The sequence below is a fragment of the Arvicanthis niloticus genome, chromosome 3 (genome assembly GCF_011762505.2).
Source record: "Arvicanthis niloticus isolate mArvNil1 chromosome 3, mArvNil1.pat.X, whole genome shotgun sequence".
Taxonomy (NCBI): domain Eukaryota; kingdom Metazoa; phylum Chordata; class Mammalia; order Rodentia; family Muridae; genus Arvicanthis; species Arvicanthis niloticus.
This window is the reverse complement of record NC_047660.1, coordinates 117,614,607-117,633,718: the sequence shown is the minus strand read 5'-3', so window position 1 is coordinate 117,633,718 and position 19,112 is coordinate 117,614,607. Positions and strand designations below refer to the sequence as shown.

The 19,112-nt window shown below is 40.8% G+C and overlaps 2 protein-coding genes across 2 annotated transcripts in view; one reads left to right on the top strand and one right to left on the bottom strand.

Annotated features, from left to right (window-relative positions):
- Pth2r (parathyroid hormone 2 receptor) overlaps positions 1–3,993 on the top strand; it is a 68,938-nt gene extending 64,945 nt beyond the window's left edge. The window contains exons 12-13 of the mRNA XM_034498005.2: positions 952–993; positions 2,853–3,993. Of these exons, the coding sequence (XP_034353896.1) occupies positions 952–993; positions 2,853–3,245 (435 nt within the window). The 3' untranslated portion in view covers positions 3,246–3,993. The remainder of the gene's footprint in view (positions 1–951; positions 994–2,852) is intronic.
- The window catches only part of LOC117705391 (gamma-crystallin D), a 763,352-nt gene that overhangs the window by 298,721 nt on the left and 445,519 nt on the right, over positions 1–19,112 (bottom strand). The window lies entirely within an intron of this gene.

Genomic DNA, 19,112 nt, shown 5'->3' with positions numbered 1-19,112 from the left:
AATAATTGAAGCTATTACATTTGGTGGTATCACTTACTTGCCAAAAAATATCCAAGGGTTTCCTGGTGCACCCAGTATCAAGTGAGTGCTGGTTTTCTCCATGCATAGTCCTGTATGGGCTGGAGCCTGGCAACACTCATAGGATCTTCCACTAAACTCATGGGACACGGCTTCAGCACTTGTGATTGGGGTGAGGGGTGGGGTGTCACACTCTGCTTTTTGTCCCTGAATGTCACTTCCTATCTTGCCCACCTTCCTCATCTTCATCCTGTTGGCATCTTGTTCTTGTCACTCTGATCAGCTTAAATGTCACCACAGAGAAGTCTTAGCTGAGTTTCTGATGTAATACACCTTTCCAATTGTTTCCCGTGGCATTGATTTTACCTGTAAGGCCCTTATCACCTTGTATTTTTTTATGTGCTTTTTGGCTTATATTTTATCCTGGTTTCTTCCCTCCCGGTCCTGTCTTGTTCACATTCCCACCCCTATCATGCTGAATCGGTCACTCTTAGCACAGCGTTTAAGCCCAATAGATTCTTCATAGTCAAGGAAAACGTTCTTTGTGTTCTCATATAGTATAGTAATCATATGGTATTCTATGTTGGTAGCTTCTAGCATTGAAAGTATATGAACCTATTTTACCAAGCAGGGTATGTGTTCTTTGAGATCTTTGAGCAGCAATATACACAAAACAGCATAATAGGAATTGGTTCTTTGTGCACCTCTGATTAGCTTACTCAGTTATTTGTTTGGTTTGGCTGAAACCATGGGAAGCTCACAAATAAATGTAATATAAACACAAACATTAGGAAATGCCAGGAGAAAATAATTTGTGTAATTTTTGGAGGAAATCATCAGAAGCCAGCTGGTGAATTTTGACACAATTCTTGTGCCTTTCTGCTGTGGGTTTCACAAATTGCTGCCTGGCTCACATCCTCTTTTTCTCTCCAGGGATTCTTTGTGTCTATTGTCTATTGCTACTGCAACGGAGAGGTAAGTGCGAAGATGCCAGGGGCCTCTGAAGGGACGCCACAAATTAATATTTGTTCTAACCCATTTTGTGCCTTTATGACAGAAACATAGTGATTTATAAACAGTAGAGATCTTTTCCTTGGGACTGTCTAATGTCAAGGAGGCCATATGTGAGCAGGGTCTTCCTGTTACACCATCCTGTGATGGAAGGCAGGAACAGGAGCTCACATTTCCAAGAGCAAAAGACCCGAACTCATAACCCTGAGCCCTTTCCCAGTGGGTAGGGTGCTTCTTATCTAGTTAATTCTAAATCAATGATGCTTAATACTAAGACCTTTGGTCTTCACCAAGTTCTATAAATATAATCAGTAACATTCCTTAGGATGAATCAAAATGAAAATAAGTTAAATTCAGTCAAAACGGGTACGTTTTACGCTACAAGCTGAGGATGGGGTCATTTTAATCCATTTGGAAGTTTGCTGAGAGAAGGAACTATACATTACATTATTGTGTGGATGATAGACGTGACCCTGGAGCTCTGCTATTGCACGGCTTCTCTTTTTTCTCATATTTCCAACTCGCACCAGGCCCCAGGAGAACATTATGCTTGTTACTGCAGTAGACCACCAGATGCTCCAAGCACATTGGATTCTGTGGGATGCTGGTCCCAATAAGGACCTTGAGCACCAACTTACCAATGCCCTGATTTACTGCTGCGTTGTTTTTACCTTAATTTGCAGCAGGGCTAAGTGTGCCAGTGGTTTGTTTGTTTGTTTATTATTATTTATTTATTCCTTCAGGTGACACCAACTTACAAGCTTTTGTTCCTTTGGGTCTTTGCTTCCCCTGCTGCTCTCAGGGAAGAGTCAGTCCATAAGACACTTTGGTAGCAGGCATGAAGTCCAGATCCCCATCTAGTCAGACCTCGGATGCAGTGCCTGCTTTTCTATTTCTTACCTTATTTATTTATTTATTTATTTATTTATTTATTTATTTATTTAATTTTCCTTCCTCCTGTTTGCTCACACAGATTGATAGCGCAGTGGGGCAGTTTCATTCCCAGCCGAGTATCTTCCTTTACATCCCTCTGCCTTGGGTGGTGTCAGAATTCATTCAGTAGCTACTGAGAGTTGGGGCAAAGAGCCGATCTATGTTCTCAACCCTGCCAGAGAGAACTTTAAAAAAGAATTTGGGAGGCTGGTGTTTGGAGGCTCAGAGTCAGACACCGAAAAACACAGACGAGAGCTGTTTGGGGTTCAGGGGTCATGGTTAGCTGTCTGTGTCAGCTCAGTTAAGACATCACCCTTGCATAGAGACAGGAAAGAAGTCCCAGACTTTTAATGACTACAACACAAAGGGATGATTAGGGCCAGGGCCAGGGAGAGGGAGAGGGAAGGGAAGGGGGAGGGGGAGGAAAAGGAGGGGGATGAGGGAGAGGAGAGTGTAAGTTATGAGTATCAGGACAATTTGTAGGTCTTTTGCAGTAAATGTTTGCAGAAAGGAGTTGGGGGATTTTATCAGGTATGCTTTGGCCTCTTCAGAGCAAGGTTTAGATGGAAGTGTCACATGCAGAGTCCTGTGCTTCCTACTTTCACTGTTTATCTCTTATTCCTCCTCAAACTCAGAATTCTCTTTCTTCTTTTTGATAAGACAGTTATCTGTATCAGTGGCAGTTCAGTTCTCATTTAAATTCTAAAATAACATTAATGGGAAGGGCTTTTGAGGTGTACAGAACACACAGATTATAGAGTCCCTGGCACCGAGAAGGACCCAACCAGTAGCTACTATCATTATCATTGAAATCTAAGCAAAGCTCTTCAAGACCCCAGTGTGGGGCTCCTTTTTGGTTTTTGATAGGATGCGTGTTTCTTGCGCTGTAGGTACAGGCTGAGGTGAAGAAGACCTGGACTCGATGGAATCTGTCTATCGACTGGAAAAAGGCGCCACCTTGTAGCGGCCACAGGTATGGCTCGGTTCTCACCACTGTCACACACAGCACCAGCAGCCAGTCACAGATGGGGCCAAGCACGCGCCTGGTGCTCATCTCTGGCAAACCCACCAAGAATGCCTGCAGACAGATCGACAGCCATGTGACTCTACCTGGCTACGTCTGGAGTAGTTCTGAGCAGGACTGCCAAACACACTCTCCCCCGGAGGAGACTAAAGAAGATCACAGGCGACAGGGAGATGATAGTCCAGTGGGGGAGTCTTCCAGGCCAGTGGCATTCACCCTTGTCACTGAAGGATGCAAGGGAGAAACCCATCCTATCTGAATCACCATTTCCACTCTTGTGGATTGGCGGATCTGGCTGTGTGGGAGGACCTAAGATAGAAGACTAGAATTCTGGAATAAGGCATTGATTAAACGTTTTCAGTTTCTACCAGTTGGCTTCTAGAAATATTAAACACACAAAAGGGTATTATTGGGTTAATTTATTAATTTATGTTGGCACTATCCCCCAAATTAATGCTTTCTCTGTGGTTATTATTATTTTGCTTCTTTTGAATAAGAGAGGTTTCAAATGCCTGGCTCTACCTTTCTCTCAAAAATATCACCCTGAATATGATAAAGAATGTTCAGTTTGCATCATTTTCCTGTAAGAAATCACTAATCTGTATGTTCTCATTTTAATGAAATTCTGTTATTGCATCCATTTTGTCTATATACTGGAACAATCTAAGAACGTACACTGGAAAACTAAAAATCTAAGACCAACTACATTGGAAAATCAATTGGACATTAATAAAGCAATGTGTTTCTGACAGTTATGATTGATTCCAGGAGCAAAGAAAACCATTCTGTTCTCCCTTTGAATGTCTCCTGTGTGCTGAGCCAAACGTACTCTTTGCTGTTTCTTATAGACCTTGACAAGTCAAGAGTTTTCTCAGTCAGTGACCTTGTGTTTGAAAGCTGATGCGGTGTGGCCTCATTTCCACTGATACTAACCCACAGTGCATCTTGTCTTTTTCTTTGCTTTTCTCTTGTTTGCTATGTTACAGATGGTATGTTGGTTACATTAAAAGTTTGTTTTAAAGATACATGTTTGGTCCTAAGAAAATCTCTTCTCATTGTTGAAATTATTCTTAAGCAATCAGTGTTCTCAAGTCTGCAACTCTCTGCCCATAGCTCCCAGGCTCTGACAAATTTGAAATTTCAATGTGTTTTAGTCATGAAAACATTTACTGAGTGCATATGACTCAGCAGGTACTCTGCTGGGGTTTTACAAGTATTGACTCACTCAAAGTTCTGAGTGGGCTTTTACTACTGTCACTGTTTTTACAGTGTCTCACAAGGCGGAGCAACTTAACTGAAGTCACTGAGCAAGTGTGGGCTCAGATGCAGTCTACTGACTTCAAGTCTCATGCACTCACAAGTGTACACACACACACACACACACACACACACACACACACACACCGTTCACCAATGAAACAGTTTAATGAATTCCTTCTGGGTAAAGAATGCTTCGAGATCCTGTACTGCAATATAGCTTAGTGTCTGACTCTCATCAAGTTTCCACTCATATAAAAGAGAAATCTATGTAAAAGGTATCAGAACAGTGTATTTCCAGCTAAAACAGTACAGTTGCAGCTGCTATTTCCCACTCTACTTCAACAATGTTACTGTGACTTAGGTACTCTGATATATACAATAATGTCATCTGTGACTAGGTACTCTGATAAGTACAGGATGGAGTTATTTCCTTTGCATTCAGCTTAAGAGGATACCACTGTGCTTATTTAACCCGCCCAATGCAAGTCTACATTGTTGCTTGTTGCCAGTCTTTTTTACTTTGTGGGTTCTTCTTTTCCCCAGCCTTTATAACGAATGATACAGGGAAGATAGAGAGCTAGTGAGCCCTAAGTCTTATTTCTTTCCTTTGTTTTTTTCTTAACAAATCACAAACAACCCACCTGCCCCCGAATGACCATCAACCACCAACTATGCCTCTTGGGGCCCCTGCATTTATATATCCTCTGAAAAGTTCCCATAATTCCAAACATCACACAATCACAGAAACGATCTGCAGCTGGCAAAACCACGACTCTCGTAGAGCATGAGACAAATCATAGTCAGCTTCTGCAAAGTAGCCCCATGTCCTCACACCTGGGATTAAAACAGAAAACATTCTTATTATATTTGTGTGTGTGTGTTTTTTTTTTAAAGGAAACCAAAATTCCAGAATGCTCATTATAGGTTTTCTTCCTGAGCTGCCTGCCTGTAAAGAGATATCCATCATGAGCTGAGTCTGAGATTAAGTACAGTTCTACAGCTAATTTTATGTAGAATTTTATATCTTAGCTTATTTTATAATTCAGTTGATCCATTTAAAGATGAAGAAACTTATAATTCAGTTGGTCAAAAGAGATGCTATGATAGAAAAAGCATATAAAAAGTACTTTGTGACATAGATGGAGAAATGCTTGGTTTATGTCATTTTTTTTTTTGTTGGACATTTTATTTACATTTCAGATGTTATCTCCTTACCTCATTTCCCCTTGCCCAGAAACCCCCATTTCATCCCCCCTTCTCTGCTTCCATGAGTATTTGCCCCCACCCACCCCCCAACTCCCACCTTCCACCCTCGAATTCTCCCACACAGTGTCCAGCCTTCATGGGACCAAGGATCTCCTCTCCCACCTATGCCCGACAAGGCCATCCTTCCCTACATATACAGCTGGAGCCATGGGTCCCTCCTTATGTGCTCCCAGGCTGGTGGTTTAGACCCTGGGAGCTCTGGTTGGTTGGTATTGTTGCTCTCCTCATGGGGCTGCAAACCCTTTCAGCTCTTTCAGCTCCTTCTCTCTAACTCCTCCATTGGGAACCCCTCAATGAATTTCCAAATATTAAACCATTTTTGCATTCCTGGGATAAAGCCTACTTGAACATGATGGATGATTTTTTTTTATGTGTTTTTGGATTCAGTTTGTGAGAATTTTATTGAGTATTTTTGCATCGATACTCATAAGGGAGATTGGTCTGAAGTTCTCTTTCTTTGTTGGGTCTTTGTGAGGTTTAGGTATGAACGTGATTGTGGCTTCATAGAACGAATTGGGTAGTGTTCCTTCTGTTTCTATTTTGTGGAATAGTTTAAAGAGAATTGGTATTAGGTCTTCCTTGAAGGTCTGATAGAATTCTACACTAAAACCATCTGGACCTGAGCTTTTTTTGTTGGGGAGACTTTTAGTGACTGCTGGTATTTCTTTGGAGGTTATGGGACTGTTTAGATGGTTTATCTGCTCCTGATTTAACTTTGGTACCTGGTATCTGTCTAGAAAATTGTCCATTTCATCCAGATTTTCCAGTTTTGTTGAGTATAAGCTTTTGTAGTAGGATATGAGAATTTTTTGAAATTCCTCAGTTTCTGTTGTTATATCTCCCTTTTTAGTTCTAATTTTATTAATTTGGATACTGTCTCTGTGCCCTCTGGTTAATCTGGCTAAGGATTTATCTATCTTGTTGATTTTCTCAAAAAACCAGCTCATGGTTTTGTTTATACTTTGTATAGTTTTTTTTTTTGTTTTGTTTTTTTGTTTCTACTTAGTTGATTTTAGCCCTGAGTTTGATTATTTCCTGCAGTCTACTCCTCTTGGGTGTATTTGCTTCTTTTTGTTCTAAAGCTTTCAGGGGTGCTATCAAGTTGTTAGTGTATGCTCTCCAGTTGATTTTTGTAGACACTTAGAGCTGTGAGTTTTCCCCTTAGCACTGCTTTCATTGTGTCCCATAAATTTTGGTATGATAAGCCTTCATTTTCATTAAATTCTAAAAAGTCTTTAATTTCTTTCTTTATTTCTTCCTTGACCAAGTCATCATTGAGTAGAGCATTTTTCAGTTTCCACGTGTATGTGGGATTTCCATTGTTTTTATTATTATTATTGAAGACCATCCTTAGTCCATGGTGATCTGATAGAATGCAAGGGATTATTTCAATATTTTTGTATCTGTTGAGGCCTACTTTGTGACCAATTATATCGTCTGTTTTGGAGGAGGTTCTATGAGGTGCTGAGAAAAAGGTATATTCTTTTGTTTTAGGATGAAATGGTCTATAGATATCTGTTAAATCTATTTGGTTCATAACTTCTGTTAATTCCACTGTGTCTCTGTTTAGTTTCTGTTTCCATGATCTGTCCATTGCTAAGAGTGGGGTGTTGAAATCCCCCCTATTATTGTGTGAGGTGCAGTGTGTGCTTTGAGTTTTAGAAAAGTTTCTTTTATAAATGTGGGTACCCTTGCATTTGAAGCATAGATGTTCAGAATTGAGAGTTCATCTTGATAGATTTTTCCTTTGATGAGTATGAAGTGTCCTTACGTATCTTTCTTGATAACTTTTGGTTGAAAGTTGATTTTATTCGAAATTAGAATGGGTACTCCAGCTTGTTTCTTAGGAACATTTGCTTGGAAAATTGTTTCCCAGCCCTTTACTCTGAGGTAGTATCTGTCTTTGCCACTGAGGTGTATTTCCTGTATACAGCAAAATTCTGGGTCCTGTTTATGTATCCAGTCTGTTAGTCCACATCTTTTCATTGGGGAATTGAGTCCATTGATATTAAGAGATATTAAGGAAAAGTGATTATTTCTTTCTGTTATTTTAGTTATTAGAGGTATAATTATTCTGTGTAGCTATCTTCCTTTGGTTTTGTTAGAAGATTACTTTTTTGTTTTTTTTCTATGTTGTATTTTCCTTGTGTTGGAGTTTGCCATCTATTATCCTTTGTAGGGCTGGATTTGTGGGAAGATATTGTATAAATTTGGTTTTGTCATGGAATATCTTGGTTTCTCCATCGATAGTGATTGAGAGTTTTGCTGGATACAATAGCCTGGGCTGGCATTTGTGTTCTTTTAGAGTCTATATGATATCACTCCAGGATCTTCTGGCTTTTGTAGTATCTGGTGAGAAGTCTGGTGTAATTCTGATAGGTCTGCCTTTATATGTTACTTGTCCTTTTACCCTTACTGCTTTAGTATTTTTTCTTTGTTTTGTGCATTTTATGTTTTGATTATTATGTGACAGGAGGAATTTCTTTTCTGGTCTAGACTATTTGGCATTCTGTAGGCTTCTTGTATGTTCATTGGCATCTCTTTCTTTGGGTTAGGAAAGTTTTCCTCTATAATTTTGTTAAAGATATTTACTATTTACTAGCCCTTTAAGTTGGGAATCTTCACTCTCATCTATACCTATTATCCTTAGGTTTGGTCTTCTCAGTGTGTCCTGGGTTTCCTGGATGTTTTGTGTTAGGAGCTTTTTGCATTTTGCATTTTCTTTGACAGTTGTGTCAATGTTTTCTATGGTATCTTCTGCACATGAGATTCTGTCTTCTGTCTCTTGTATTCTGTTGGTGATGCTTGTGTCTAGGACTCCTGATTTCTTTCCTAGGTTTTCTATCTCCAGGGTAGTCTCCCTTTGAGATTTCTTTATTGTTTCTACTTCCATTTTTAGATCCTGGATGATTTTGTTTAATTCCTTCACCTGTTTGGTTGTGTTTTCTTGCAATTCTTTTTTTTTTTTTTTTTTTTGTTTTGTTTGTTTGTTTTGTTTTTTTTGGTTTGTTTTTTGTTTTTTTGAGACAGGGTTTTTCTGTGTAGTCCTGGCTGTCCTGGAACTCACTCTGTAGACCAGGCTGGCCTCGAACTCAGAAATCCGCCTGCCTGTGCCTCCCAAGTGCTGGGATTAAAGGCGTGTGCCACCACTGCCTGGCTTTCTTGCAATTCTTTAAGGGATTTTTGTGTTTCCTCTTTGAGGACTTCTACCTATTTACCTGTGTTCTCCTGTATTTCTTTAAGGGAGTTGTTTATGTCCTTCTTAAAGTCCTTTATCATCCTTATGAGAAGTGGTTTTAAATCTGAATCCTGCTTTTCCAGTGTGATGGGGTATCCAAGACTTGCTATCGTAGGAGTACTGGGTTCTGATGATGCCAGGTAACTTTGGTTTCTGTTGCTTATACTCTTGTGCTTGCCTTTTACCAACAGGTTAACTCTAGCGCTACCTGCACTCACTGTCTCTGACTGGAGACTGTCTTTCTAGTTATCTTGCTTGTGTCAGAGCTCCTCAGAGTCCAGATGTCTCTATGATCTTGTGACCCTAAGCTCCTGGGTTGAAGAGCTTCTGCGACTCAGGCTTCCTCTGGGATTCTGAAATCCTGCTGCTCTGAGTGCAGTGATTCCACCACTGCTCTAAGATGGTTCAGGATATGGTGTCTTGACAGGAGCAGACCTGCTAGGTGTCTGCCCCAGCTAAAAGGACCAAGTGAGGGGCAGAAGGGGAGTGGTTTTTTGAAGGGGCGGGGTTTGGGTAGGTGATGGGTCCAGAGTGCCCTAGGCTCCCAGTTGCAGTTCTGGGGTGTAGGGTTGTTGGGGAGACTTCTTACCAGCTGCTCTAGGAAGGTTCAGGATAAGGTGTCTGCCTCAGCCAAAAGTACCAAGCAAGGGGCGGTTTATGTCATTCTTATCACTACTTTAACTTACACTTTTATTTTGCCTCTTATAACTGGCCTTAGTGGTCATTGTAATGCAATAAGGGATTTTTAGAAGAGAAATATAGAGATATTTCTCTCTATGTGTATTTTTATTTATAAATTTCTATAATCTCTCTATATTTAGAATAGATACATAGAAAACATGAAAAATGACTTTCTAGCCTGTTACAAATCCTAAGGCTAATCCATCATATTTATATGTAACAGGCATAAATAGAAGATAGCCCATCTTTACACTTCAGATTCCCATCCACATTATGCAAAGCTTCACTTTCTAAGTCATCATTGTAAGGTGCTGCATGTTCATGTACCAGATGCTTGTCAATTTGAAAATACAAGAAGTTCCAGATGCAAGAGGTTTAAATGGTAGGGTAGGTCACAGGAGTGTGGGAGGATACTCTTATATGACTTACTGAAATGAACATTAATATTATATTTTTCTTGCAGTCAATTTATATTTAATTGCAGTCAATTAAGTGTTTGGCATTAGCGATAATACTTATTGCCCAAGATAACCTTGGACCATTTAGACCACATAATCATTTATTGTGACTGTTCAATAACACAAAATAAATTTGTTTTACATTATGCAATGTTGTTGTAAATATATCCAAATACCCAACAACTTTGATTTCAAATCTTAGGAAGAAGATGGACAGTCTGCCTGAGTTTCTGTAAGATGCTTGTACTCATACATTGATATTAAATACTTAAGAATGAATCTTGGATAATGTGGGCACATTAATGGTACTGAAGATGTTAACATCATAATCCTCAGAACTGATGATTGTATCAGATTCCATGGTGAAAGCAAAGGTTACAAACAGAATTGATATTTGCTAAGCAGATGACTTGAAAACAGGGGATCATCTTAGATCATCTGGGCAGAACTTACTTACTCATAGTGGTCCTTAAAAGTGAAACAAAAGCAAAGACCAAGGAGGGAAGCAGAAGGATGTAATGTGGATCTGGCCAAACGCTTCCAGCTTTGGAGATGGAGGAAGGGGCTTTGAGCCAGGAATCTCTTGGAGCTTACAGAGGCTGGAAATGGCAAGGTACTGGCTTCTGTGGAGCTTCCAAGAGGGCCAGCACCTTCACCAACACTAGCCAGATCTCTGCAAACTCCTTACCATGGAAGTGTAGAATCAAATGGGTTGTTTAAGGATGCTGACTTGGGGTAATTTATAGTGATGAACATAGAAAATTATGGCAGAGATTTATGTGGTTTTCTAATAAGAATTGAAATCTTTAATTGCTGTTTCTTTGGAAGTGACTTACTGTGCCAGTCTTTACTGTATTTCATATGCTTCATTTATAAGGAAGAAAACTGTCTTATTTGCCATCTTACTGTAACTTACCTGTTTAACAATTGCTTGATCCTGGAAATTCAATGTTGATGTTGTTAGACAAGACATTTATACTATTTCTAGGTGACATATTCTTGCACTTAAAGGACCCTCAAGACTCCATTACAAACTCCCAGTTTGGAAAGCCTTTCACCAAAGTGGCAGAATACAAAATCAACATGTAAAAATCAGTAGCTTTTTCAGTACATTAAAACAAAACTTGATGAAAAAAGAAATCAGAAAAACAAAAAAAAAGACAAAACCTATTCACAACATCCTTAATTCGGCCAACAAGCCAACACAAACCAGAAAACAAAACAAAAACATTGGGAAAAAATTTAACCAAGGAGACCATGGAGCTCCAGAATGAAAGTTTGAAAATATTGAAAAAACAGTTGAAGATGTTACAAGATGGGACAATCCCTAAGCTTGGGGACAGGCAGAACTGATACTGTGAAAAGACTGAAATCGATCTACAGACTCAGTGCAAGCCCAGTGACATTCACCACAGGGCTAGAGAAACAATCCTGAAATTCACATGGAAGCATGAAAGACTCCGAATGCCAGCATAATCCAAAACAGAAAAAGCAAGGCTGGACGTATCACAATATTGATCTCAAATAATACCATAGAGCCATAGTAACGAAACCAGCATGGCACAAAATACACGACTAGACTAGACTAGACTAGACTAGATTAGCAGTTCTGGACAAAACCACACAGGTACAGCCAACTGATATTTGAAGAGTTTCCCCAAAATATACCAAGGTAAAAATGTTTTCTTTTGGCAATAAATCAAAACAACATTAACAAGAAAAAGCTGCAGCATAGCTCTATAGACATTCTCTCCCACCACCATAAGACTGACTGAAAAACATTATACGTTCAGGGGTCAAGTAGGGCCCATTTGTGCATTACACACTATGATGTCATTCTCCCCACTTCAAGGACTCTGACGAAGTGGAAGACACTTTATACTTTGCTGCAGATTCAAGGGCAGAGTCAGGTATATTTCACCTCAGTGCCCTTAATTGTTTTTTCACTCATGTGGTCTTTAAAAAGTTACTTTAACAGAGTTTAATAGTAAACCAAATCAATAGTGAGAAAGAATGGGTGAGAACCAAGCCATTCTGATGGCAGAAATATCAATTATCTTGAGACTTTGGGGGAATCAATAATAATGGGACTGTAGTTTTACCTAAAGTCATTTGATGTCACAGTATCTCAGAGCTGTGAAGATTAAAAAAAAAAACCCATAATGTTTGAATTTAAATTCACTTGAATTGCACCCAAAATATATAATTGGACACGAACGTATAAATCCTGTTCATAGGCTACCTCATGGGGCCCCACTGTATTGTTGCAAAATAACCTAGAGCAATCATATCTTTTAATTAGTCATCTCTGTGACATTTAAAGATAATGTTTATATTGGTTTCTACTCATTCGATATTATAAAAGCTACTCAATGGAAGTATCTCCAAATGGCAAAAGCTAAGTGCAATGGGTAAGCTTTCCCACCCTTCACCAACTCTTAATGAAATGCTATTAACATTTAAATCCAGCCCTTCTGAGGTCTAATCTCCTTTATAACCACTTTTAATTTTGAGAGTATATATGGATGATTTGATTAGTGATTTTAATAGCACAGAGGAAAACGGGCTGTTTTTTTTAAAGCCACATTTGCTCACATCTTTAGTGATAGATGGAGGATAGACAGAGGCACCGTTATATCTATGTGCTGGGAGCACTTTATACTTTATATTGTACAACAGAACCTGCACAGACACATTGTTAGCTTAGCATGGACACGGTGTTAATGGCTTGCTGGTTCTGAGTTAATTTTCCAGCCCTGGTGGTCCCGGAGGAGTATAAGGTTTAATTTTTGTCAGCTATTAACTAGAATAAGGATTTCAAGAAATGTCTGAGCCCAGATATCCTGAAAAGGCAGACGAGGGTAAAGGCTATGACAAAATGCCATAGACATCCCAATTCCAGATACATGGCTGACTGCCTGACTGGAGGGCATAGGCATTGGAATGATTGGTTGCCATTGTCTTTCCTCCTATATCACCAGCTGACTAGAGATGAGCTCTAAGCCAGGCCTTTGTCTCCCCTTAGGGTGTGAACTGACTTTGTCTTCACCCTCCAGCTCTTTATATAAAGCAAAATTAAAAACCTAATTCTTGTTTCTATTCGTTTATGTTTGCGGTGACAGGCAGCATGGACTTCAGTATCCTGTTTATATCAGGGTGTTGAGTAGATTCTTACTGACAGATGTTTCCAGAGACCACTTACATTGACTTCCCCAGAGCATTGTTATGTCTTCAAAATGCCAGTCTGAGCAGGTAAAAGGCACTTCCAGTCCAGTTTACCATTCCAATACCATTTCTGTCATCTACAGGGTATCTCATATTTTCAAAACTGGTATGACTTGGAAAAGAATGCCTCCCCAAATCACAAAGACTCTGTGAAATTACTGTAAGCATAAGAACTGCAATGCACAACTGAACCCTGCCGTGTCACATTTTGAGTAAAACTTGGTCTGATCATGGGAAGAATAAATACTTTTTTTCATGTTTGTTTTCTCTGACACAGAAACTATTTAAAAATAGGATTTACTTAAATAATACTATCTCCCTCTTTAGAAAAAAAATCTCATTTCCTCTGACCTATTTATGAGAAAGACAAGAAAACTTAGATTGAAGGTTATTTTATAGGATTCTTGGCTCATGACGATCAGAGCTCATGCTGAAAGGAATCTGAGAGGGCTGCAGATCACACGCTGAAGAAACGTGACTGTGTTGATGGAGCAAAACTCACACACTAGGATCTTCTAGTCTATGACTGCATATCATATTGATTTCACTTTGGAGAATAATTAATAATTACCAGATTTCTTTATTTTAATTTTGGGGGAAAGTCTTACTGTCCCCAAGATCTTTTGAATGGCATCTTGCCTTTCATTCTAGTGGGCTTTCTGGTACACTGAAGGGTAGCTGGGAAAGTATAGGACTTGATAGTCAATGTAGAAATTTTATTGTTTTGACTGTAGCATTATTAAATTCATAACAACATACACAAACACACACACACTGAGAATAATGTACAGATACTTCATTACATTAAAGGCTAGACACTTCAACCGCTCAATTGTCGAGTGAGCAGAGGAAGAGTTCATGTTCTTGGCAATTGGAAGGTAGAAGGCACGGACAGGTAGGAGAATGGAGCACACTTGGAGATTTACAAGCTTCCCCACAATGTGTGAGGTGTGAAGGAGAAACACAGTGCAGCTGGACAGAAAGATGGCAGGAAGCCCTTTTTCCCCAACCATAAAGGCGGTGAAGAGTCCCAGACACTTTACATAGCAAGTATGCATGTTCCCTTGCAACTATAAAGATTTTGTATGTTTTATTTTTAAAGAGCAGTTTTAGATTCTCAGCAAAGTTGAGGCAAAGGCTTAGAAGTAGTTATACATCACCCCTTTAGCTGTTACCCCAAATCCAGTGCCCCAGTCTCATCCCCCAGATCTGAAACAGAACACCGTGGCTGCCTCTTTTAACCCTCTGTTCCCAACTGCCGCAGTGGAGCTTCTCCTAACTTTCCTACGACTTACTTTGTCCTAGCCCTCAGCTCCAGCAGGCATCCCTGTTAACCTGAGGGCCTCTCCTGTCAGGGCAGCAAGTTGGCTGAAGGGGGAAAACACCTCTTCTTGTGCTCTTCCAGATCACATCCCCAGTTTTGCTGCCAGCTCTGCAGCAGAACACTTGCTGTGGTCTTCCTTTCTTTTCTGACCCCATCCCCAATGGATCACAAAGATCTCCAAGCTTCCTCTCCCGATCTCTTCCTAGTACTCATGCCTCCAATACCAGTGGGCAATCCCCGGGGACACATGAGTTGAGCAGGCCAGGAAAACAGGTAAGCCAACTGAAGACCTTTACCACTCCTCCCGGCTTCCTAACCCCATCCCCCAGTGTCATTTCTCTCTGCAACAGAACACCTGCTGCAACCTCCCTTCACCCTCTGCCAACATCTCCTGTGGATCCCACAGATGTTCCCAAATGAACCTACCTCATCCACTTGTTGCTTTACTCAGTCCTCCTGCCAGCAGGCATATCCTGTTAAACCACAGATGATTTATGCAGGGAAGCAGGTAGGTTATTTGTACATTTCCTCCCTCTTTTTCAGTTCCTCTAGATTCAAACCATCAGTCTCTTCCAAGCTCTATAGCAGACCTTTGGGGGTAATCTTTCTTCACTGTCTTTCTTGATTTCATGGAGACAAAATAAGCAGATTCTGGTCTTCTCCTTTCTGTGAATTCCTTCAGATCCCACCTCATCTCCATTCCTAAGTGTCAGCTCCCAACACACAGAAACTCACTTTACCTGGAACCCCCAGTGGCCACTACTATCAGGTCCAAAGAAATTCTCCTACCAGGCAACACACAATCATCACAATTTCCAAAATTTCAGAGAGGAAAAAGAAAGCAAGGAGAAAGACATTCACCTAACAAAGACAAATCAAATCCACAAATCAGCACATAGACCTGTAGTTATCCCAAACCCAGATGCCTAGATGCCAGCATAAAAAAAAATCAATAACAGCCAGGGCAATATGTCTCATATGATATAGCCCAGCAACCCTACCATAGCAGGCCCTGAGTATCTCAACATAGTTGAAGCACAAGAAAAAGACCTTAAAACCACATGTACGATTATGATAAAGGTCCTTAAAGTAAATTAATAAATCCTTTAAAGAAACCCAGGAAAACACAAACAGTGTAAAGAATTGAATAAAACGGTTGAAGACCTGAAAATGGAAATAGAATTAAACAAGAAAGCATAAACTGAGGAAATTCTGAACATAAAAAAATTAGGATATTGTATAGGAATGACAGAGGCAAGCTTCACCAACAGAATATAAGAGATAGAAGGGAACATCTCAGACACTGGAGACACAACAGTAGAAATGGTAGAAATACAACAGTGAAACAAAGTATCAAATCTTTTTTCTCTTTTATTTTTAAATTTTTATTCTTTAACCTTTTTTTACAGTCCAGACTTTATCCCCCTCTTGGCCCACCCTCCTACTGTTCCACATCCCACACCTCTTTCCCACTGCCCCCATCTCCAAGAGGATGTACCTACTCCATACTCACCCCACCAGACCAACCCACTCCCTGGGGTGCCAAGACTCTCTAGGGGTAGGTGCATCTTCTCTGACTGAGTCCAGACCTGCTAGTCCTCTGCTGTCTATGTGTTGGGGGCCTTGTGTCAGCTAGTGTATGCTGCCTGGTTGGTGGCTCAGTGTCTGAGAGATCCTGGGGGTCCAGATTAGTTGATACTTCTGGCCTTCTTATGGGATCACCCTCCTCCTTAGCTTCTTCCAGATTTTTCCCTAATTCAACCACAGAAGTCACCAGCTTCTGTCCATTGGTTGGGTATAAATATCTGTATCTGACTCTTTCAGTTGCTTATTGAGCTTTACAGAGGGTAGTCATGATAGGTTCCTGTTTGTAAGCACACCATAGTATCAATAATAGTGTTAGGTCTTGGGGCTTCCCCCCTGAACTAGATATCAATTGGGGCCTGTCACTGGACCTCCTTTTCCTCAGGCTCTTCTCCATTTTTGTTCCTGCAGTTCTTTCAGACAGGAATAATTCTGGATCAGAGTTTTTGACTGTGGAATGGCAAGCTCATCCCTCCACTTGATGCCCTGTCTTTATACTGGAGGTGGGCTCTACTAGTTCCTGCTCTTGTAGGGCATTTCCTCTAAGGTCCCTCCCTTTGAGTCTTGAGAGTCTCTCACCTCCCAGGTCTCTAGTACATTCTAGAGGGTCTCCCACCTCCTACCTCCTAAGTTTGTCTGTTTTGATTCTTTCTGCTGGCCCTCAGGGCTTCAGTTCTGTTCCCCCAACCAATACCTGGTCATGTTTTCCTCTTCCCCTTCCTGTTGCCTTTCCCACCCAGGTCCCTCCCTCCCTCTGCCTTCTCCTGTGACTGCTTTCTTCTCCCTCCCAAGTGGAAGTGAAGCATCCTTACTTGGGCCCTTTGGCTTGTTAGCTTTCTTGAGTTCTGTGGATTGTACCCTGGGAATTCTGTAATTTTTGGCTAATATCCACTTATTAGTGAGTACATACCATGCATGTCTTTTTGAGTCTGAGTTACTTCACTCAGGATGATATTTTCTAGTTCCTTCCATTTGCCTGCAAAACTTATGATGTCCTTGTTCTTAATAGCTGAGTAGTATTCCACTGTGTAAATGAACCACATTTTCTGTATCCATTCTTCTGTTGTGGGACATCTGGGTTGTTTCCAGCTTTTGGCTATCACAAATAAGGCTGCTATGAACATAGTGGAACATGTGTCCCTGTGGCATGGTGGGGCATCTTTTGGGTATATGTCCAAGAGTGGTATAGCTAGATCTTCAGATAGATCTATTTCCAATTTTTTGAGGAACCTCCAGATTGATTTCCAGAGTGGTTGTACCAGTTTGCAATTTCATCACCAGCAACAGAGGAATGTTCCTCTTTCTCTACATCCTCGACAACATGTGCTGTCACCTACGGTTTTGATCTTAGCCATTCTTTTTTTCCCCTGTTCCTGGGCTTTATTTTATGTTTGTTTTTTATTGTATACTTTCTTTATTTACATTTCAAATGTTATCCCCTTTCCAGGTTACCGGTCATGTTCCCCTCTTCCACTGGAACCCCCCTATTCCATCCTTCTTCTCCCTGTCTCTATGAGGGTGCTACCCCACCCAACCACCTACTTCGGCCTTCCCACCCTGACATTCCCCTACTACTGAGGGGCAATGAACCCCCACAGGACCAAGGGCTGCTCCTCTCTTTGATGTCCAACAAGGCCATCCTCTGCCACATAAGTGGCCAGAGCCATTGGTCCCTCCATGTGTACACTTTGGTTGGTGGCCCAGTCCCCAGGAGCTCTGGGATGATCTGGCAGGTTGACACTGTTGCTCCCCCCATGGGGCTGAAAACCCCCCTCAGCTCCTTCAGTCCCTTCCTCAATTCCTCCATTTGGGGTCCTGCGCTCAGTCCAATGGTTGGCTGTGAGCATCTGCCTCTGTATTTTTCAGGCTGTGGCTGAGCCTCTCAGGAGACAGGTATATCAGGCTCCTGTCGGCAAGCACTTCCCAGCATACTCAGTAGCATCCAGGTTTGATGATTGTATATGGGATGGATCTCCAGGTGGGGCAGTCTCTACATGAACTTTCCTTCAGTCTCTGCTCCACATTTTGTCTCCATATTTCCTCCTGTGAGTATTTTGTTTCCCCTTCTAAGAAGCACTGAAGCATCCACACTTTGGTCTTCCTTCATTTTGAGCTTCATATGGTCTATAAATTGTATCTTGGGTATTCTGAGCTTTTGGGCTAACATCCACTTAGCCACAGAGTGGTTGTACCATCTTGCAATCCCACCAGCAATGGAGGACTGTTCCTCCTTCTCCACATCCTCCCCAGCATTTGCTGTAACCTGAGTTTTTGATATTAGCAATTCTGGCTGGTGTGAGGTAGAATCTCAAGGTTGTTTTGATTTGTATTTCCCTGATGACTAAGGATATTGAACATTTCGTTAGGTGTTTCTTGGCCATTCAGGTTTCCTCAGTTGAGAGTTCTCTGTTTTTCTCTGTTCCCCAATTTTTTTTTTTTTTTTTTGATAAGGTTATTTACTTCTCTGGAGTCTAGCTTCTTGAGTTCTTTGTATACCTTGGATATTAGCCCTCTATCAAATGTAGGGTTGGTAAAGATCTTTTCCCAATCTGTTGGTTGCCATTTTGTCCTATTGCCTTACAGAAGCTTTGCAATTTTATGAGGTCCCATTTGTTGATTCTTGGTCTTAGAGCATAAGCCACTGGTGTTCTGTTCAGAAAATTTTCCCCTGTGCCCATGTATTTGAGGCTTTTCCCCATTTTCTCTACTATTAGATTCAGTGTATCTGATATCGAATCTTAAAAACCTCCTGACACAAAATGTCCAGGCAATCTGGGACACAATGAAAACACCAAACCTAAGAATAATAGGTGTGATGGTTTGAATAGTTTGGTCCCCATAGATTCGTGTGTTTCAATGGTTGGCCTACAGAAAGTGGTACTATTAGGAGGAGGCTTGTTTTTTTTGTCTATTTTTATTCCATGGGACTTTAGTAGGGTGTATATTTGCCTGACCTGGGGTGATTTTTTTTTATGTGATGTTGAGTTGCCCATGACAGAAAAGAGGAGAAACGCTTTGTCCAATGGGAACCTTCCCTTGGCCTATTGGCTTTGGGGGATTCCACAAAGGTCCAAAAATGCTAAGCCTTCC